At 45.2% G+C, this 22,449-nt stretch overlaps 2 protein-coding genes across 2 annotated transcripts in view; one reads left to right on the top strand and one right to left on the bottom strand.

The window, feature by feature from the left end:
* GNG10 (G protein subunit gamma 10) overlaps positions 1-22,449 on the bottom strand; it is a 130,736-nt gene that overhangs the window by 39,020 nt on the left and 69,267 nt on the right. The gene's annotated exons all lie outside the window — the stretch shown is intronic.
* PTGR1 (prostaglandin reductase 1) overlaps positions 16,944-22,449 on the top strand; it is a 30,697-nt gene continuing 25,191 nt past the window's right edge. Inside the window, exons 1-3 of the mRNA XM_056117294.1 lie at positions 16,944-16,977; positions 18,524-18,639; positions 20,580-20,625. Coding sequence (XP_055973269.1) covers positions 18,534-18,639; positions 20,580-20,625 — 152 coding nt within the window. The 5' untranslated portion in view covers positions 16,944-16,977; positions 18,524-18,533. The remainder of the gene's footprint in view (positions 16,978-18,523; positions 18,640-20,579; positions 20,626-22,449) is intronic.

Genomic DNA, 22,449 nt, shown 5'->3' with positions numbered 1-22,449 from the left:
CGGGGGCGGGAGGGGCGGGACGTCGGCGCCGGAAGTGACGGAGTCTCTGCGCTTCCGGCGCGCCTCCTCGGGCTGGGCTGGGCTGTGCGCTCCGGCGCTGGGCGTCCGCTCGGCCGTGCCCCGGCCGGCTTTACGACGTCGTGGCCTCGCGGCTGGTGAGCAGCGACCGGCGGTGTTCAAAGGTCCAGGGTTCTAGGGTCAGGTCCCCGCTGCCTTTCTCTGCCAGCCCCTGGCTGCTTTGCAAAAGGAAGACAGAGAGGCCAAGCGCTGCGCGGCCCATCCCGGAGACACTGTTTGTTGACTTTTGGAACGGGAAATACTTTGTGTCTTGCAGGGAGATACTGTTGACATTTCGGACCGGAAGATACTTTTTTTCCTGCCTTGCAAGCTGTTTCAGTACCTCCCCAGCGTCTACACGCCAGATGCCAGAAATACCACCACCACGACCATGACAAAAAGTCTCCAGGTTATTGACAAAAGCGTTCTGTAGGTTGCCAGAAAAAAAAAGATACACGTTGTTCAGTTAAATCGGAATTTCAGAAAAACGAATTGTTTTCCAGTAAACTGCCCCAAGTATGGTTGTGGGACTAGGCAACAACAGGAGGAACTTTTACCTCAAGTAAATTAGAAATCTGAATTTCAGAAGCATGAATTGTTTTTCAGTGTACTGACCCGAGAATGATGTGGGACTATACACCAATATGATGAACTTTTTTTTTTTTTTAACATGAGGAACTTTTACCTCAAGTAAATTGTATCAGTGTTGGTTGAGTTTCTACTAAGGAGTTAAGAGATTTGTTCACACTGGGGAGATGGTAGTGAGCAAGGTTGATAAACTATTCCATTTCAGAGGGTGGCTATCCTGGTGGATGGTGGCAAGCAAATAAACTTCAAGATGCCATAAGTTGAGAAAATGAAACAAGGAGAGATAGAACAAGAGATAAGGGATTTGCACTGCATGTGACTGACCCTGGCTCAAATCCCTGGTGTCACATATGGTCCTCCTGAGAACTTCCAGGCATTACTTGAGCACAGAGCAAGGAACAGCTCCTGAGCACTGCAGAATTGAGCCAAAATTTAAAAATCAAAAACAAACCTAAAAACTAAAAAAAAAGAAAAACAGGAACGAGAGATAGTTTCCTTTTTCCTTTATACATATACATTTTATATATTGCAATTTATGCATCCTACATGAAATATATCAGTATAAATATTTATTAAATGTATAAGTATATATAAATATGTAATTTTTGGTAAAAGGGAGAAAAATATGAAGTAGAGCAGGGAAAACCTCTTCAACAAGTGGTGCTGGGAAAACTGGGCAACTAAATGTTAAAAAATGAACTTGGGCTGAACGATAGCACAGCACGTAGGGTGTTTACCTTGCACGTGACTGACCTGGGTTCGATTCCCAGCATCCCATATGGTCCCCCAAGCACCGCCAGGAGAATTCCTGAGTGCAGAGCTAGGAGTAACCCCTGAGCATTGTTGGGTGTGACCCAAAAAGGAAAAAAAAATGAACTCGGATCTCTAACATTGTGCAAATCAAAATCAGAGCAAAATTGATTTCAGACCTGAATCCATAAGGTACATGGAGGAAAATGTAGGCAAAGCCCTCCGTGACATTGTAGCTAAATGCATATTCAAAGATGAAATACCACTGACCAAGCAAGTGGAAGCGAAGATAAAAAAATGGGACTACATTAAACGGAGAAGTTTCTGCACCTCAAAAGAAACGATACCAAGATATAAAACTAGCCCATGAAATGGGAAAAACTATTTACCCAATACACATCTGATAAGGGGCTAATATTAAAGATATATAGGGCATTGGTAGTACTTTATAAGAAAAAAAATCCAATCCATCAAAAAATGGGGTGGAAGAAATTAACGAACCTCCCCAAAGAAATTCAGATGGCCAAAATGCCATGGAAAAAAAAATGTTCTACATCACTAATCATCAGGGAGATTCGAATCAAAACAACATTAAGATATCTCACATCACAGAGGTTGGCACACATCCAAAAGAATAAGAACATCAAGTGCTGGCATGGATGCAAGGAGAAAGGGACACTCATTCATTGCTGGTCATTCATATGACAATAATGGGAATGCCGACTGGTTCAGCCTTTTCAGAAAATAATATAGACATTCCTCAAAAAACTAGAGATTGAACTCGAATTTGACCCAGCAATACCCCTTCTGGGAATAGACCCTGCCCCCCTCTGGAAAAAAAAACAGCAGAAAAGCCATCTATACTTCTGAATTCATTGCAGCACTACTTAAAGTAGTCAGAAACTGAAAACAACCCAAGTGCTTAAGAACTAACGACTGGTTAAGGAAACCTTGGGTACATCTACACAATGGAATATTACAAAGGAATAAAGGAATACTACAGCTGTTAGGAAAAATAAAGTCATGAAATTCATTTATAAATGGATAAACATGGAGAGTATGAGACTGAGTGAAATGAGGAGAGAAACAGACATAGAATGACTACACTCATTTGTGGGATATATATACACACATATATATGTTTTTAAATAGTATGAGACTAATATCCTAGGCCAGGAAAAACAGGGGCAGGAGGGCTGGTTAATGGTTAGAGGCTTGCCATAAGAGTGGGAGGAGGAGTGTGGTGGGCAAGGGGAGATGGAATAGAGAAGGGACCAGTATGACAATAATAGTTAGAAATGATCTCTCTAGACAAGAACTGATCGTTGGAAGTAGGTAAAGGGATATACATGATAATCGTTCAGTATCTGCATTGCAAACCATAATAGCCAAAAGGAGAGAGAATTGGGGGATACTGAAAAAAATTGGTGGTGGAAGTGGGAAATGTACAGTGATGAAGTGATGGGTGTTGGAACATTATATACTGAAACCCAATCAAGAACAACTTTGTAACTGAAATTTTAACAAGGGGAAAACTATAAATAAATAGCAAGTTGTACTATATATAGAAGAGATATTGAATTAATGGAAACACGGGAGACTCAACCTATTAAGAATCCAAGAAATTAATGTCAGTCTAGAAGCAGACTATCTCGGTTGACTTGATAAGAAGATAATGACTTGAAGACAACTAGAACAGAAATGTCTGTGTGTGCACTCGTGGTAATGACAAGATCTACACCAAAACTCGGATTCAACTGGACAGAAACCCCCTGAACTCTCAAGCTTCAGAGCAAGGGACAAAGGGAGAGCACACACGTGGATTGGAGACAAAGAACACCCTCGCCAAGAAAAGAAACGTCACCAGGGAGCAGCAAACTTCTATTGAGAAGAGATTTCTAAGGTGTGAAATTCTGCCCTGGAGATTTGGGGGAAAGGGGCTATGCCATATGATGCCACAATCCTACAATCCTGGACTTACTGGGGCAAGAGCAAGAAACTACAGGGTATATTCAGGGATCAGTGTCACCAGTAGGTCCCATCTTGGAAACCTTGCAACCTTTCTGGTAGATGCCACACTGGATCTCCCTCTCTGTAGTAACAGAGCACTAAAGGCAAATTCAGGAGGGGATTTCCTTCCACCTCTAGCAAACAGCTGAGTTAACTGAGGACTGAGGGCTACACAGCATGACTGCTCTCACACAGCAGTCAGTAAGCTCCCTGAGGACCTCCCAAAACACAGCCAGTTTGGGGCTGGAGAGATAGTACCCACGGAAAGGCACTGGGCTTTCATGCAGCTGACCTGGGTACGATCCCCAGCAACCCATAGAGTTACACCTCACCACCTACATATCGATCATTGAAAAGCATCATTCCACATATCCCTTTGGGAAAAAAACAGTATTTATACTTCTACATACTGATAAGGCAAGGAATTGGTGTGAAAAGAATTTTTAAAATTAAATAATATGGAGCTAGAGCAATAGCACAGTGGGTGGGGCGTTTGCCTTGCACGCGGCCAACCCGGGTTCGATTCCCAGCATCCCATATGGTCCCCTGAGCACCACGAGGGCTAATTCTTGAGCGCAGAGCCAGGAGTAACCCCTGTGCATTGCTGGGTGTGACCCAAAAAAGCAAATATATATATATATATATATATATATATATATATATAATTGAGGAGAGGGGGAGAAGCTAAATCAAAACCAGTACAGCTCTTGACCTTCCTTTTGGTTCTCTCAGCCCAGTGAACTGCCAATGTGAGTGAGGTGGATGATGGAGTTGGAACACCACATACTTCATTGCCATTTCGGTTTGTTATTGTATTTATTTTTTTGAGCTACATCAGATGGCGCTCAGGGACTACTCCCAGTTCTGTGCTCAGGGGTTTCTCTGGTGTCACTCAGAGGACTAAGCAGTAATAGGGATAGAGCCTAGTTCTCCTGTAAGCATGCACTTCAGTCCATTAAGTTATCTTTGCAGCCCCAGTTATAGTTTTTGTTAACACTCCTAGTAATCGACTTCAGATTTCTTGATATATGCCTACTTTATCTTTCTTTGTTTATTTTAGCTTGTTTTGGGGTTTTGTTTGTTTGAATTTTTTTTTTTGTATTGGGGCCACTGTTCTCGTCCGCATTCGCGGCCGCGCGGTTCCGGGAGCTGGATTTTATAGTCTCTGAGTCTTGGCCATTGATGGGATTACATGGCGCCAGGGGGGCAGGTGGTGGGTGTGACCCCCGCCTACTGGAATTTGGAGGATCTGGGTGGAGGATGCTCGACTCCAATCCGAGTAGGCTTGGAGATCTCGGCCCCGGAAACCGCGTGGCTTTGTCCCTCTGCCAGTACCTTCATGTGTGCGGAGAGTGGTCTCAGCATGGTGGTGGCTGGTCCTGGAGGTCTTCGGCTGCCACAGCCCTGGTCGGGGCAGGGAGGAAAGCTCAACCCGCTCCCCTCCAAGGGGCCCCGGCGAGGAACAGTCAGGTGCGGGGGCAGGAGACTGCACTGTTCTCGTCCAGGACATCTTATCAGGACATCTTTTTTTTATGACATCTTATTATCTCATTCCTACTTTGGACAAACTGGCAGGTTACAGAATGTAGCCTGCCCACAGGGCAGAGTCTGGCAAACTCCCCGTGGCGCACCAAATATGCCAAATACCAGTAACGATGGTTCTCATTCTCCTAAAGAGCCTTGAATATAATCTCAGGGCTAGGATGAAAGAGACGTTACTGGGGCCTGCTCGAGGCAATCGATGAATAACAGGATAATGAAAATGAAGAAATTGGGGCCACACCCAGCAGTGCTCAGGGCTTACTCCTGACTCTGCATTCAGGAATCACTTCTGGCAGGCTCAAGGTGCTAGGGATCAAACTTGGGTTGGTCGTGTGTAAGACAAATGCACCACCCACTGTACTATCACTCTGGCCCTTTACTTTTTATTTATGATATTTTTTATTGTAGTTTAGGTAATATAGTTTACAAAAGTGTTAAACTTTTTTGGTTTTGATGTATAAAGTTCCTGCACCTTCAGCACCACCAAAGTGTCCAAGACCTTCTACCACTGTCCTTGTATAAGTCCCTTCTAGTCTGCCTCTTTATTCCCTTCCTACCCACCATCCCATGCTTACTATTAAAAAATTTAAAGCTGCTACTTCCTTATGCCTGCTCATCAGACATCCAATTGAAGAATGACGAGGGAAGGGAAGATTCCAACTAGAATAGTTTTGTTTCACCGTTCACCACTTTTAACTGTTTGGCTACCTGGTACTTCTGCAAAGAACTTCTATTACAATTTTCCATCCCTCTGACCTTTTTTATTTAGGATTGGCAGAAAATGACGCCAGTTCTTTAAGATTAAAGATATTCTCTACCTACTGGTATATAGATACAGTATGTTTGGTCTACTTATTTGGAGGCCAACAGACTCCAAGGTAATATCTTGTGTGAAATTTTCCAGGATTCGTTATGGAGGTCTCTCATCATGAAGGTCTCATCCTGGTCCTTGATCTGCGGGTTCCTAGCCAACTCTATGTTGATTCCAATTTATCCACAAGAGGGTGCTATAGCACAAATTTGCTGGCTAAACATAATTTTATTTATTTATTTATTTTCTATTGGTTTGGTTTGTAACCATACTGAGCTATGCTCAGGGGTTAATCCTGACTCTGCATTTAGGAATAATTACACCTGGCAGTGCTTTGAGAACCATATGCGATGGTGGGAATCGAACCCTGGTTGATTGTGTGCAAGACAAGCACCCTATCTGCTATACTATCATCACTCTGGCTCCCTAAACACCACAACTTTGGGCAGTTTCCACTTCACTTTTATTTTTTAAAAATTATTTTGTATATCAGATTGCAGTTTTTATGTATATTATCGTCCTATCTATATCACTTGTTGACTTTTCAAGCCAATCACCATTTCTTACACTCTTCACACCTTTTTCTCCTAACCTTCAGACAACTTTAGTTTGATTGTCAATGACCGCTTGTTTATTTTATTTTTTTATTCATCAATTTTATTTATTTTTAATTCGGGCATCTCTCCTGGTCGGGCTCAGGGTACTAAATGGGGTGCTAGGGACAGCCGGGTCAGCCAGGTACAAAGCAAGCACCTTATCCATTGTACTATCTCTCCAACCCCCACTAGGCACTTCTCGTAAATAGCACACTTAGCTTGGATGAGATAATATGAGGTCCTACTGTGTGCAGTGCTCACAGGGCATGCATCTTCTTTTAGTACTTCCCAGTCTGTAAAAATTCAGGGTAAGGAAAAGGCTTGAGGAATGCTGAATTCTTTATCTAGTTAAGCACTCAGTGGTTAAGGGGAAAACTTGTTGGACACGAGCAAAGACTCATCTGTCAGAATTCTCCAGATCCCAGATACCCCACCAAGTCAGCAAGGCTGCCAGGCACCCTGGGACAGAGAGTTAAAGGCTTTGGGAGCAGAAGTGGGAGAGGAAGAGCACATGTTGGCCGAGGGGCATGGCGGCAGGACTCACAATGGTGTTTTACTAAGCAACAAAACACAATACCGGCCAGAAGTGGAATAGAGCATAAGTGAGAGTTTATGAATTGATTTCCTGTGACTGAGGCATGAAAGCAGCAAGGTTTATTGTCAGGAGATGGGCAGTAAGGATCCCACCACTGGCTACACCGGGCCAAGAGTCTTACGTGCAGAAAAGTTAAGAAAATAGGATTCGATGTTCCACAGCCTGTTGTGTTCTAACTGCTTGGTGCCTTATGACAAGAAGAGACGTAAGAAAACAATTTTCAAGGGTTGTAATATATTCGTTGAAATCACCTGCCTGCCTGATTGCAACATAGTAGCTAGACTGGGACCCCCAAAAGGCAGGATTTCCTTGGGCAAGTGTCACAGCCTGAAAGGTTGTTTCCAATCACCCAAGAATCCAGGATGCATAACAGGCAAATAATGACTGAGATGGACCTTGGTATTGTTTTAATGTGAGAATTAAGGAATTCTTGTGAAGAATTTTTGAGCAAATCCTCGCCATGATTTTTCTTTTTGGGTGAAAATAGCAAGAAAGAGACTGGAGAGACAGTCCAGAAGGGAAGGCTGTCACCAGCGACATTGGTTCCGTCTCCTGCACCACAGAGGGTCCTCTGAGCACCTCCAGAGATCACTCCTGAGCACAGAACGATAAGGAATTGCCCCCTGAGCAGCGCGGTGTGTGGTCCAAAAATCAGAAACAAAAACAGAAAGAGAGTAGGAAGGAGTGACTGATAGCACAAGATTGAGAGCAGAGATGAAGACACAAAGAAAGTCCCCTCCAAAGGCCGACCAGATAATCCCCTCAGGGAGAATCTTGGCAGAGGGGGGTTTGCCTGGAGCTCCCAGCCTTCTTAGGCCACCAAAGATGTCCCCAAGGGGGTATGGTGCCACCAGCAGATCAGCCTGTACCCGCGGGACAAGTGCGTCAGCAGCCTGATGGTACCTTCAGACTTCCTGATATCCAAAATTGCCGCTGTGCCTGTGGCCAGACCTCAACAACTGGTTTAGGCCAAGTTTACTAAGAAATTAAATGGCCAAAAGTGAGGTATGTGGGAGCCATACCCATAAACCACCTCCAGCTCAGCTATACACGCTCATTTATTGGCCTTATTTTAGAGGCCCATAAATCTCGAAAGAGATCAAAAGCCACAGTTAGGGCCAGCAGATGGTGTGGTTTGGGCGGGAGAGGAGGCATACCCTACGGGGCATTTGCCAATAGTTTATTTCTCTGGAAAAGATGGCAACAAGGGCCACAGTCCAGAGACACACAAAAGAATCTCCGAATCAAGCAGTTTGCTGCAGAGATGTCTCTGGACTTTAAGCCAGGCTGACTTCACTGGGATGCCTCAGACAGGGGTAGGCATCATCACTCCACCTGCCCCCTGAACACCTTGGCGGCCGCCAACTTCCAGAAGCTAAAGAGAAGGGCAGATACCCGGGTACAGTGATGGCAAACTCCAGGCCTCAAGGAATAGGGGATGGGTCCGTCTTTCTCATCCCCGCCTCCACTCCATGGAACCCTGGAAGTCATGCTCACAAACTGCCCCTGGCTGGTACTTAAGCCCCTTAATGACCACGGTCTAGGCTGGAGTGATAGTACAGCCCAGGTTCGATCCCTAGCACCTCAAATGGTCCCCTGAGCACCACCAGAAGTAATTCCTGAGTGCAGAGCCAGGAGTAACCCCTGTGCATTGCCAGGTGTGACCTAAAAAGAAAAAAAAAAAGACCATGATCCCGAGACACACAAAAGAATCTCCAAACCGAGCAGCTCACTACAGAAATGCCTCCAGACGTTAAGCCAGGCTGACTTCACCAGGGTGCCTCAGACGGGGCAGGCGTCATTCCTCCACTTGCCCCCTAAAAACCCAGGTTGCTGCCAACTTCCAGAACCCAATGAGAAGTGCAGATACCCGGGTACAGTGATGGCAAACTCCAGGCCTCAAGGGATAGGGGATGGGCCGGCTCTTCTCATCCCCCCTCTTACCTCCACACCATGGAACCCTGGATGTCACGCACACAAATTGCCCCCTGCTTCTACTTAAGCCCCTTAATGGCCACGATCCAGACACACACAGAAGAATCTCCAAACCGAGTAACTCACTACAGAGATTTCTCCAAGACCCTAATTATCTAAACTTCTAGAATTCCAGGAGCAGGCAGTCACTCTTGCAGACACACAACATCTTATGCTATTCATAGCAAGTAATACATAAGAGAGTATAGGGAATATTGTCAGCCATAGAGGCAGGAAGAGGGGTGGGATGGGGGCATACTGGGGACCTTGGTGGTGGAAGATTGTGCACTGGTGGAGGGTTGGGTGATCTTTCATTGTATGACTGAAACTCAGACAGGGAAGCTTTGTAACTATATCTCATAGTGATTAAAATAATAATAATAAAATTAACATTTAGAATTAAAAAAATTAAGTAATGTGAGTTCATGCCCAATTCATTCAGCTTAACCAATGACTGAATAAATAGCAATATTCATTCCTACATTTAAAAAAATTATATCCCCAGTAGTATGGCTGAGGTAGTCCAGTGTCTAACTATCTGTGTCCACGTTTGACTTGACTGCTCCAACTGTTGGACACTGAAGTAGGCCCGGTACTTAGGTGTAAGACAGCTTCCAGATGGTTTGCCAAAAAATATGATGCAGGAACTATCTGGATGAGAACTAAAGCTCTTAGGTCCCTATCCAAGTTCCAGGTTTCATTACCTGAAGGAAACCATTCAAGCAGCAGTCAGAGAAATAAAGAATAGTAAAGGTGTATGAAGAAGGAGCAAACATTCAAGAATCAGAGTACAGGCGAATGCAGAGTTCAAGAGCTGAGTCAGAGTGAGGCAAACATTCTTTTATCAAACAGGTGACTAACGTCTTCTATAATTATGACTTGGTTTATGTGTACCTCACCCTTACATGGGCCATTTACCTATCTCACTTTCTTTCACTTCATGAGATTCTTTTTCTTCTCTATGATTTCCTCAATGAAGGTATTTTGTTTCGGCATCTTCACCTGATGCTTTTCCTGTTTTGTGCAACAAAGACATGTATGAACCTGGATCACTCGGGAGCAGAGGAAAGTAATGCTCCCTCCCTTCTTCTGCCCTCACTATGGCTTCCCACCCACTCCCACCCTCAATGTTAAATTCTCCTGCTCTTCCCATCACACATATAAATAGCCACTCAGCCTTTTCATGGTCTTCAATGAGAAAATAAACATTATTTTCATATATTTGCATTTTAAAGTAAATCGAGAATGCAGGATTTATTTGTTTACTATCAGTTAAAATTATCCAATCAAAGTCAGTGAATTCCCTAGAGAAGTTTTTTTTTTTTCTTGCTTTTTTGGGTCACACCCAGCAATGCTCAGGGGTTACTCCTGGCTCATGCACTCAGGAATCACTCCTGGCGGTGCTCGAGGGACCATATGGGATGCTGGGAATCGAACCTGTGTTGGCCATGTTGGCTGCATGCAAGGTAAACACCCTACCCGCTGTGCTATCGCTCCAGCCCCACCTAGAGAAGTTTTTTAATAGTTTAGGTAACAATGTTACAATAGTATTAAAGTTCATGGGATTGATTGTACAATTACTGAAACCCACCACACCGAAAGTGCCTGAATGGATTCCTTTCAGAGAAAATTGGAATGCTGGAGACCACTTTGGGAAGATTTACTTAATCTTTATTAGAACTGAAGGCAAATTTAAATTTACCTTCTTTTCATTCAGCAAATTCCTGTTCATAAAAATACTGCATCTAGGTCTCAGAGCGATAGTACAATGAATAGGGCACTTGCCCTGCACACACCCAACTGGGGTTTGATCACCTGCCTCCCATAAGGTTCCCTGAGGAATACAGAGCCAGGAGTCACCCCTGAGCATTGCCAGGTATTACCCAAAAACAACATACAAAAATACTGCATCTAAAACTATATTTAATGTTATAATAAGGATAAAACAAATTGTCACTTATAACATATGAATTATATGTCACTGATAACTTCAACCTGAGTAAAAAGAAAAATCTAAACAGGCTTTTCCAACCCATGTTCTCCCTTGACATTTATCTTACTTACTTATCTTGGTGTTTTTTTGCTTGCTTATCTCCACTGAGTGATGCCCTATTCTCTCTTGATTATGTACTTCTCCTTTCTCTCCCTCACATATTTCTAAATAAGTTTCAATAAAAATATCTTGCCTCACACAAAAAAAAGAAAAGAAAAGAAAATTTGAACATAATTTGCCATCACCAAAAATTCATTTGGCTTAAGACAAACTAAAGAAAATTTGGGACAGATTTCAAGGAGAGATTGGAGATTGGATGTGTCTCTGAACTTGGGGATAAATTTTTCTCTTTTTTTGTGGGGGGGGTAACACCCGGCGATGCACGGGGGTTGGTGCTTGGGGGACCATAGGGGATGCTGAGAATCAAACCTGGGTCGCCCACATGCAAGGCAAACACTCTACTGGCTGTGCTTTCGCTCCAGCCCCCTCTTTTTTTTTTTTTTTTTTTTGCTTTTTGGGTCACACCCGGCGATGCTCAAGGGTTACTCCTGGCTCATGCACTCAGGAATTGCTCCTGGCGGTGCTCAGGGGACCATATGGGGTGCTGGGAATCGAACCTGTGTCGGCCATGTTGGCTGTGTGCAAGGCAAACGCCCTACCCGCTGTGCTATCGCTCCAGCCCCCTTTTTTTTACTTTCTGCTTTCACCCACAGGAGGTGGGTGAATAAGGAAAGCATATGCATGCACAACATGGGAGATTGGAGCGTGATTCAGCATTGTCAAAAAGCGGAAGTGATGCCACACACCACATGGATGAAGCTGGAGGTCGTTATAGAGTGAAATCAACAAGCATTGTTTATGAGTTCACTGAGATGCGGTATGGAAAGCAGGACAGAGAGGGAGAGAGAAAGAGAGTGTACAGGGGTCAGGAGAGATACAGCAGTTGCTAAGGTGCCTTCCCTACATGCAGCCGACCCCAATTTTATTCCCAGGGTCACATACGGTCCCTCAAGCCCAACTTATGATGACCCCTGACCAGAGCCAGAAGTCCTGAGCACTGCCAGGAGAGGCTCTAAAACAAGATCAAAAGTATATCTAAGGTTGTCAGATTCGGGCTGGAGTAGTAGCACAAAGGGTAAAGCACTTGCCTTGCATGCTGCTGACCCCAGTTCAATCCCTGGCATCCAATAAGGTCCCCCCAAGCACTGCCAGGAGTTGTTTCTGAGCACAGAGTTTGGAGTGACCCCTGAGCATCATCTGATGTAGCCCCCCGCCAAAAATAATAATAAAGTTGTCAAACTCAAAGAAACAGAAAGTAGGTATGGTTGCTATAGTTTGGAGGAGGAAGTGTTCAATGTATAAAGAGTTTCAGTTTTGCAATAGAAAGAAAATCTGGGGGACAAAGAGGCAATACCACACGCGCATGCCTTGCAGGGGACCGAACCTGGTGACTAACCTGGGTTTGACCCCTACAATCCATATGATCCTCCAGCTTTCCTATGGTTAAGCTACATTTTCCGTTTTGATAAATATTTGGTGAAGACATACTGCTGCACTTTTTCTGTTCCTCATCAAATATTTACCTGCTCTAACTTTTACTATTTTTGCTGGATCAATTATTAAAATAATGGGTGCAGAAAAAGGTGACTGATTCCATGGCTCCATATATTAATGTCATTATGTCATTAATTGACATTCAGCTCTAAGGAAGGTCTTTTTCTTATCTTTGCATTTATGAATTCATGGTAACTTATTTTACAGGTGAGAAAGTGGGTTGATTCCATTAATGTATTATTACTGTTCATTGTATGGGTACTAATACGCTAATGACATTATTCGTTTTGGGGTTCAAACTAGAAAGTCTGACTAATGCTTGCTCCTTTCACATAATCCTTGTCCTTTGCATGCCCCTTATTCTTACTTGTCCTCAGTATATTTTGCACATTTCCTTACTTACAAAACGTCTTACAAAAAAGGTTTCAGATCCATCTTGTATTTTCTCTCCAGCATTTTAACCCAAAAGAGGGCAGAAAAAAAAGGGCCCACCATAGAATTACATGAAACACTAGTCAAGCAGACAGGAATGTGGGAGGAAGAACTAAGAGGAGAAGCCAGAAGGAGAGGGTAACTTCCTAAGACATTAAGCCTCTCGTACATCAGAAGCAACGTTCTGAACGTAAAGATATCCTTAAGTATCACCGTCCCTAAATTTATTTTTACCTACAGACAGATTCCATCTCACCTATACAGAGGGGAAAAAAATACAACCGTGAAAAGTTCAGGACTTTATAGCAAGATAATTTGAATTCAACTCTCAAAGCCTGCTACAGACTCTGGTTTATCTAAGTTACTTTACCTGGGAACCTGAGTTCCAGCTCCAATGCCTCAGAACCTTGGAGATCCCCAGCACCATATCACAGGGCTGAGAATGAAAACCTCCAGCCCAGGTGGTTCCCGTTGGTCCTCTTGAGCACTGCTTAGGAGTCCTTCCCCACAAAGAAAAAAAAGACTTCAATTTCTTTCAAATTTGAGGGCTGCTTCTGAAGGAAGGTTCAGAAGGGAGGTAGACTATAACACTCCCAAACAGGACTCTTCTGTACAAGAATTACTTTATGTTGTTTACTTTTAAGAAATAAGAGATACAGGGAAAGGTCTGAAACCCCAAGTAAAAGTTACACTTTTGTTTTGTAAGGGACACAATTAAAAAATTGTAAGAGTGTATCCTTCCTCTTTTCCAGAAAGAAGAGTCTTTGAAAACTCTTGTCAACAGAGAAGACAGTCATTTGTGTCTGCATAAGAACTAGAACCCCCTTTATTTCATGGTCACTGTGATTATTTTGTTTTAAAAGTAACTAGATTAGAGTTCATGAAACTTAAGTTAGAGGACTGAATTGAAGAAGGTAATTTACAATAAAGCAAAGTGAAGAAAAGTCCTCCCAATCCCCAGCCTCCGGCCTTACCCAACCTATACCTTTTATTCCACATTTTAACTCTCTCCAGACAATGATACAGGATCCAGGATTATTGTTGATCACCATGACTTGGCAAATTTTAGTCCTAAATCTGGCTGAGTCATCATGGTGCAAAAAAGATCTTAATTTCATGTGGACAAAAGGTTATGTTTGGTGTGGTCCAAATGTTATCCATACCTTCCCTTTAATGCCAAGTGAGTAAGTCTTAGGTGTACTTTGCTCTTGAAAGTAGAAATTTTATTTCTAGAATAGTTGGTTGGAAAAATGTTCCATATCTGGATTTTATAAGCTTTTCTAAGATCCAAAAGCAGATGACTCACCTTTGGTGTTTTGTCCGTCATATTCCTGACCAAAAATAAAAGCACTTTGTTCACAATGATGTACATTGTGTTTCAGTGTTCCAAAATAAAAGCAACACAGGGTTAGAGAACATGGAAGGAAGGAGCTGGTTGTTCATCAAAGGTGCTTTGTTTTCTTGTCATACTCACTCTTCACAATAATCCTGTTTCACCACCTTTAGGCCATTGCAGATGCTTCCTGAATATCTCCACACATGCCAGATTGCTTGAGGACTTTTGCTTCAGGGTAGTGGAGCTGCTGTAACTCTACTGTCCCTGTGAGGGAGGCAAGCCTCAGGAGTCTGGTGATGCCACAGAAGTAGCCAGAAGAGCGGGATACAGCAGGTCTTTATCCTGACACACCCGGAAGCCCATTCAACTCTGAACTTTGTAGGAATCAGTAAGTCTCTCTTCTTCTTTTTTTTTTTAAGGCATCATATTTTATTTTATTTTTTTCTAGGAAGTGTTTTTATTTATTTATTTTTTTCTTATTATTTTCGTTATTAGTGAAACAACATGAGGTACAATTGTAGACTTACAAACTTTCGCTTGGGTTTCAGTTATACAATGATCGAGTACCCATCCCTCCACCAGTGCCCGTTCTCTACCACCAATGATCCCAGTAGCCCTCCCACCCCCCATCCCCCCATCCAATCCCGCCTCTGTGGCAGGGCATTCCCTTTTGCTCACTCTTTCCTTTAGGGTGTTGCAGTTTGCAATAGTCTCTCTTATTCTTAAAGCCAGTATGAGTCATCCGAGAAAAAAAAATACCTTCAGTCAAGCATTTAGGGGCAAGAGTACAACTGTGGATAAAGTCAGGCATCAGTTCTCGGGAGTGGTGGGACATAGTTCATTCAAAATTGCTATTTCTTTGAATCCTAACAGTTTTATAGGATTCGATCTTATTTGTTAAAAAAATACATATTTTCAACCATCTCACTTTTGGGACTCCATCTTGTAGGAATAGGGCATTAACATGCAAAGCTCTCCACAGAGCCACATGCACATACAACACCAGTGACAAAGCAAAACAAGACAAGAAGCAGCATTGGAGTTGCAGAATAACTTATGGCACATCCAAATTATGGACCATTAACCAATAACTATTTAACAAGTTAATAGCTCTGTTTACCAAGAGAGGTGTCCATAATAACAAATTTGAAAAGCAAAAATCTTCAGAGTATCTTTTAAAAGGGTCCCTTACTCCTTGGGTCTGTGCTCGGGGATCACTCCTGGTGGAGCTTTGCAGACCCTATGGGGTGTTGGGGATTGAATCTGGGTCAGCTGTGGGCCAGGTAAGTTTATTTTACCTGCTGTACTACCTCTCTGGCCCAGCTTAATACTGTTTTTATAGAAACAGAAAAATAAACCTTCTATATGTGCATGTCTGATGTTTATGGAGGAGATTGACAGGGTCACTATGAGGCTGGTCAGTAAGGTAGGTTGTAGTCATAAAGTAAAACTGATTACACTAAAAAGCAGGCACTGAGAGACAGAAAAAAGCTCTGGGGTGGGGAGGGATGGTGTACCTTGCACATATAAGCACCTAATGGCCCCCAGGAAAGTATGGGATTTCCCACACTCTTTTTTAATTTTTTGGTCAGGGATATGATAGCAAAAACATCGAAGATGAGTCATCTGCTTTTGGATCTTAGAAGGGTTTATACACCATTGGCTGTGGCCCGGATAGCACCCTGGGATGAGCCGCTCCCTGAGCATTGCTTGGAAAGATCCACAAAATTTGAGATTATGGGGGAATTTGGACGGTAGCCACACCCAGTGGTATTCAGGGGTTACTCCTGACTCTGGACTCAGGAATCCCTCCTGGCGGTGCTTGGGGGACCATATGGGATGCCAGAAATCAACTCAGGTTGGCCGCTATTGTTCCAGTCCAAAAGGGGGTTTTTCAATTAAGAGGTTTATACATATTTTCATTGTCTTGTTATTTTATAGAACATGACTGATAAAGATTGGGCTAGGGATCAGGGATATAGACAGACACAATGTGTAGGTTCTTGGAAATTCCTTAGCTGGGCAGGAAGCTCCAAAGCCTGCCACTTGCCAAAGCTTGCTGCTGTTTCATTTCTGTGTTTTGAACTTACTATAGACTTCGGTGCTCATGTAAGCACTTGATATTTATGAACTCATTTTCTTCTTTAAAAAGACTCCTAATTTTTAGGGGTCAGGGAGATAACCCAGAGAGCTAGAACACATGGATGCCAGCAAATACAAACCAGCCTGTATGTTTTGAGAGGGACCCCTTGCTTAGACCAAGACCTGGGGAGGAGGCCAGGAAAGAAGCCCTAAAGTGGCAGAGCTAGATGGTCCCCAGTGTCAGGAGCACTCCCTGGGGGAGTCATAGAGGATTCACAGTGGAGGGGGACACTAGACTTGGTCGTGTGGATGGGAAATATGTTGGAGAAAAGCATTAGGGGACAGACACACACACAGACACACATATTCTCTCTCTGTCTCTGTCTCTCTCTCTGTCTGTGTCTGTGTCTCTGTCTCTGTCTCTCTCTCTCTCTCTCTCCTCAGCGTCCCCTCTCCCCTCTCTCCTTTTTCTGTCTCTCCCCTTTCACCTGCCATCCCTTGGGTCTGGGGCAGTCCTACTCCTTCCTGGAGCAGTTCCGCCTGTTCCAAAGCTCCACCCTCTCCTGGGAGGGCCAAATATTAGGAAGCCCGGGACTCCTCGACTTGCAAAACCCAGCCACGGCTCCTCGTTCGTGCAGCTCGCGGACCCCAACGGCCGTAAGTAGAGGCCCCTTGCCCGGCCCCCTCCCCTCCTTCCCGAGCTGAGCTTCTCGACCCCTCAAATGCGGGGCGTTAGCTCCTCGCTCTCGCTCCCCTTCCGCCGAGCTCCGGGGTCTTGGAGGGGGCTCAGCGGGGCGCTGGAGGGAGGGCGCCTGGCTGCACCCCGCTGCTTGCTAGCCGGGGTCGGAATTCGGGGGCGGGCACCAAGGTGGGTGGGGCTAGAGGGTGGGAGTCTGGGGCTGCCGGGCCTGAACCTGGAACCCCAACTGGCCAGCCTCAGGGCCTGACAGTCCCTGGTCACGCCCTTTCTAGGGAGCGTCAGTATCTGTGGCGGTTGAGAATTCGCTGCAATTCCCTTTTGGTGTTTTGTTGTTCGGGTGGTTTTTTTTTTTTGAGTGTGCACACCTGGAGGTCTGGAGGGCTGCTCCAGGCTCCGTGCTCCGGCGTCGCCCCTGGAGGAGCTGGGGAGGGTGCCTTGCAACACCAGGGATCGAACCTGGGGTTCCGGCATGCAAAGCAGGCGCTGCATCCTTTTGAGCTGCCCCCCCAGCCCAATGATGGGGAGATGCTGGAGGGGAAAGAGCGGAAAAAAGGGTCAGACTGCTGGTCGGACCGCCCCGACTGCCCCCCTAGCCCTGCAGAGACGCGCCCTGCTGGCTACGGCGGTGCCCACTCCCGAGCACTGGGCGCGCCACTGCATGAAATCGCCCAGCGGCTGGGACCCTGCGGCCCGTTCACTCCCGGGCGTGTGGCTGAGGCTCCCACGTGATGCGGAAAAACTGGATTTTCTCCCGCTCTGGTGTGGCGATAAGTTAAAAGCCGAACCGGCAGAGCTGTCGGGGGCGCTTGGAAAAACGGGTGGAAGGCGCAGGAGCAGCGCCACCGCCGGGTTCCAGGTATCCGAGACCCGTAGAACGCGCAGCTCTGAGAAACTTGCGCGGCTTTCTCCCGGGATCTTTGGAATTCACCTCTTGGGAGGGAAGAAATGAAGTGTTTCCATGCCAGGGAGCTGATCCATTCCTTTGACAAGACCTCACGGTGGCTGACCTGCAGTTCAGTGTTGGTTTACATTTTTTCCTTGCCATGGACTTGGCCGATGAAGCCTGACGTTTCCCAGCCGTGCACTGGCAGTGCTTCTCTTGGGTGGGTTTGTTTGCTCGATTGCTTGCTTACTTTGCATCACACCCGGTGATGCTCAGGGGTTACTCCTGGCACTGCACTCAGGGATCACTCCTGGCGGTGCTCTGGGCATCATAGGGGATGCAGGGGTGCCGGGATCCCTGGTCCACGGTGTGCAAGGCGCACCTATCCGCTGTGCTGTCGCTCCGGCTCCAGTAATACTTATCTTGGAGGGAGGTGATACAGATAAAAACTAGGTGATGCCTATGAGGTGCTCAGCAGCGTCGTGGACACGCCATGAACACTAAATAAATGCGGCAGGTGTTAGATGATAACGCGGAAAAGTAGTGCATGGGTTGACCCTGCTGTGCAGAACCGGGAACCATAACAACCCTTACTAGCAGCTGCTACATGTGTGTTCTAGGAACTCCAAGATGGTTCATGCTGAGCGCTGGACCCTGAAGAAGCACTTCGAAGGCAGTCCTACCGATAGTAACTTTGAATTGAAGACAGTTGAGCTCCCACCCTTAAAAAATGGAGGTGAGTCCTACTTCTAGGGCTTGAGTCAGAGGAGACTGTATCAATGTCAGTTTGGACTCATAATAAGTGACCCCCTAAATGCAGTGACTTCAAACAGTAATTGTCCGTTAGTTCACACTGGTGAATTGCTGATCTCAGCAGGCTCTTCTGAGCTCTAGTGGGCTTCGTGGTTCCATTAGAATAGCCTCATTGAAGTTTGAGTCCATTTTTTTTTTTCTCCACACAGTGGTTTCAAAATGCTGGAGCAGCAGGAGTTGGCAGTTCCCAAAGTGCAGGCACTTTCCAAACTCTCCTTGTACCATGTCTGTTAAGATGCTATATGGGTCAAAGTCCTGCAGCCAACTCCAGTTTCAGAGAAAATAGACTTTCTTTGGAGGGGGAGCACATCTGGTGGTATTGGGAACTCCCCCTGGCGCAATGCTCAGAGGCTACCCCTGACCTTGCTGAAGGGACCATTGGGTGCCAGTATCAAACCTGGGACTTGTGCATGCAGAGCGTGTGTTCCAACCCTTGGGGCCATACCTCCTACCCTAGGAAATAGACTTCTTAATGGGAGGAACGGCAAAGGCTCCTGAACACAGAGATGAGAGGTATTTGTGAGCATTGACAAACCTCCATAGACCTTTTCACAGTTCTCTGTGTTTAGTCTTGACATCAAAATCAGGGTCCCTCAGATTTTCTTGACCATTGAAACACTATTCTTCGTGATTTCCTCTTGAGCGTGGAGGAGGTCCTGTGCAGTGAGGCTGAGGTACCAGAGGGGACAGCACTCCTGAGCAGTGTGTGCAGAGCTCAGAGTATTCCTGAAAGCAGAGGAGCGGGGAAACCTTCCATCCTTTGCAGAGGAAGCTCGCCTGTATGTGGGGAAAGTAGAGGGATTTGGCAAACTTCAGGAGAGCCATCTAAGGAGAGCGATGGTTAGCGCACCCAGCGTGCTTAAAATTAATTCTGCAGAGCAAACGCTATGGGACGTTTTAAGTAGGTAAGCCTGAAAAAAGGGCAGGCCATCCAATACCCTGGCTGAGATATCCTGTCCCTTCAGTTGATAGCCAGAACTTAATGGAAAATTCTAGAAAATACATACATGAGGGTTATTAAAAAATGTGTATTTAATTCTGGCTGGGACTGATAATAAAACTCTTTGAAGTACTATATATACACAATGACTATAGATGTGGTCTCAGGAGAGCTACTTCACCTAAATGTAAAGCAAATGAAAGTAATGATTATTGAGATCATTATATGAAGTACTCTTGTAAAGCATAAAGTGTTGAGTAAATAACTCATGGTGATAATGATGAGTGAATTAGCCAGATATGAGGGCCCCTCTTGTTTCTTCCATAGAAAGCACAGATGAAAAAGGGCAGCCCAGTGTGGGGGAGAGACAGTAGATGGTAGGAGGCTTGCCAGGCATGAGGCTGGCCCGGGTTCAATTCCTGACACCTCATGTGGTCCCCTGAGCCTATCAGGAATGATCCTTGAGCACAGAGCATGGAGTAAACCCTAAGCACAGCTGGGTGTGGCCCAAAAAAGAAAGAAAAGAAGAGAGAGAGAAAAAGAAAGGGAGGAGGGAGGGAGGAGGAGGGAGGGAGGAAGGAAGAAAGGAAGGAAGGAAGGAAGGAAGGAAGGAAGACAGGAAGACAGGAAGGAAGACAGGAAGGAAGGAAAAAAGGTAGGGAGGGTGGGAGGGAGGGAGGAAGGAATAAAGGGAGGGAGGAAGGAAAAAAGGGAGGGAGGAAGGTAAAAAGGGAAGGAGGAAGGAAGGAAGGAAGGAAGGAAGGAAGGAAGGAGGGAAGGAAGGAAGGAAGGAAGGAAGGAAGGAAGGAAGGAAGGAAGGAAGGAAGGAAGGAAGCAAAAGAGAAAAAGTGCAGCCATGAAGCAGGAATATTGTCTGTTGATCTGGCCTTGAGTGTCTGATTGTGTAATGCTTTGTTTCATAGAGGTGCTGCTGGAAGCCTTGTTTCTCACTGTGGATCCTTACATGAGGTATTATTTCCTCTGAAAAAGTCTTGTGTTGTGCTTAAGCCCTATTTTATGTAGTTGATCTTTTAAAATAGCCATTCCTTTTACAACCTGTCATCCCCCACTCCCCTTGCTTCTCCAATGTGCTCTCTCCAGGGGTGATATTCATGCTGGGCTTTCATCCTTTGGGGGGGAGGGGTTGCAAAATGGTGGTGGTGCTGGAAATTGAACCTAGACCCCATTGCTCTATCTCTGACCTACACCCCCAGCTCAAAGTCTTTCATCTTTGCAGGCATAAAAGGTAAAGGTAAAGGCCCTCCCATTGTTCATCGATTTGCTCGAGCAGGCCCAGTAACGTCTCCATTGGAGACTTTGTTGTTACTGTGTTTGGCATATCGAATACGTCACGGGGAGCTTGCCAGGTTCTGCCGTGCGGGCGAGATACTCTGGTAGCTTGCCGGGCTCTCCGAGAGGGGCGGAGGAATCGAACTCAGGTTGGCCATGTTGGCTGCGTGCAAGGCAAACGCCCTACCGCTGTGCTATCGCTCCAGCCCTTTGCAGGAATAGGACTGAGGAACTTGAGGAGAGATTACTTTTGCCCATTTATTTTACTATAATCTCCTATTTGTATTCTTTTTATTTGTTTGTTTTTGGGTCACACCTGACAGTTTTCAGGGACAGTGCTCAGAGATAATGCCCAGCAATGCATGGGGGACCATGCAGTTCCCGCGAAGAACCCAGGGCCCCCCCCCATGCAAAGCGTTTGCTCTAGTCCTTTGAGCTATTTCTTTGGCCTTATCTCCTATTTTGTTGTTGTTGCTGTTGTTTTGTTGTTGTTTACTTGGGGGCATACTATAGCAGTGCTCAGGGCTTACTTCTGCAGGGATCGCTCCTGGTGGTACTTGGGAATCATATGCAGTGCAAGCGATCAAACCCAGTTCAACCACATGCTAGGCAAAGAACCTTACCTGCTGTTGGGTAACATTGCTTTGTCCCTCTACAAGAAGCCTAGGTTTATCTGGTTACACCCATCACAGTGCTCCTGAGGCACTTCCACTTCCATTGTGTCTATCTGTAAGCAGTTTTCCCTAATCTCTCCTTCCCACCCAGTTAATCAGCTTTCCCCTTAATCAGACTTTGTTAATTTGTAAGATCAGTTTCCCAGAAATCTACGATTTTATATGTATGAGTGAAATATTGCCTTTCTCCTCTCCTTATGCCTTATGAATAGTTTACCTTAAAGTAATATCCTTTTTGTATAGATACAGGAAGACCGTTAACATTATGCTTTGTAACTTAGGATTTGATTGGCCTTGAATATTATTCACTCCCGGGCATCTGCTTTCTCGACTTAAGCCTCAGTTGCCCTTAGTCCCTAACACCCCAAAAGCAGGGTCCCGACGAGGGACTGAATGGACCCAGGGCAAGCGGTGAGCTACCCTGGCAGCAAAATGGGCCAGGCCAAAGTGCCACGATTCTTAACTATAAGTTAAGAGTTTGATCATGGACAAATGCTGTCATGATCCAAGGTAACGATGAGACTAAGATCCTGCTAGGGGTGGGAAAGACTATCTGGCCTGAGCACCGTAGTCTGAGATCGAGATGGCCCTAGGAGAGCAATTCTATAAGTTTAAGATATTTCTTACTGTATCCATACAAAATGATTTATATTATAGTCTTATATGCTTGTCGGACAAGGAGAGGAGAGACACACCCTTGGGATTCCGCTCTAGGGTGGGTCCTCATGCTGAGAGAGGATCTGTCCTAGGAGCGGCCTTCCCTGAGGCTAAGATTTCTACCCCTATTGATTGTGACTGCACCTATGTAATTGTTTTCCCTGAAGATAAG

This window comes from Sorex fumeus, unplaced genomic scaffold (assembly GCF_029834395.1).
Source record: "Sorex fumeus unplaced genomic scaffold, SorFum_2.1 ptg000034l, whole genome shotgun sequence".
NCBI classification, from domain to species: domain Eukaryota; kingdom Metazoa; phylum Chordata; class Mammalia; order Eulipotyphla; family Soricidae; genus Sorex; species Sorex fumeus.
This window is presented reverse-complemented; position numbering and strand designations above follow the sequence as displayed.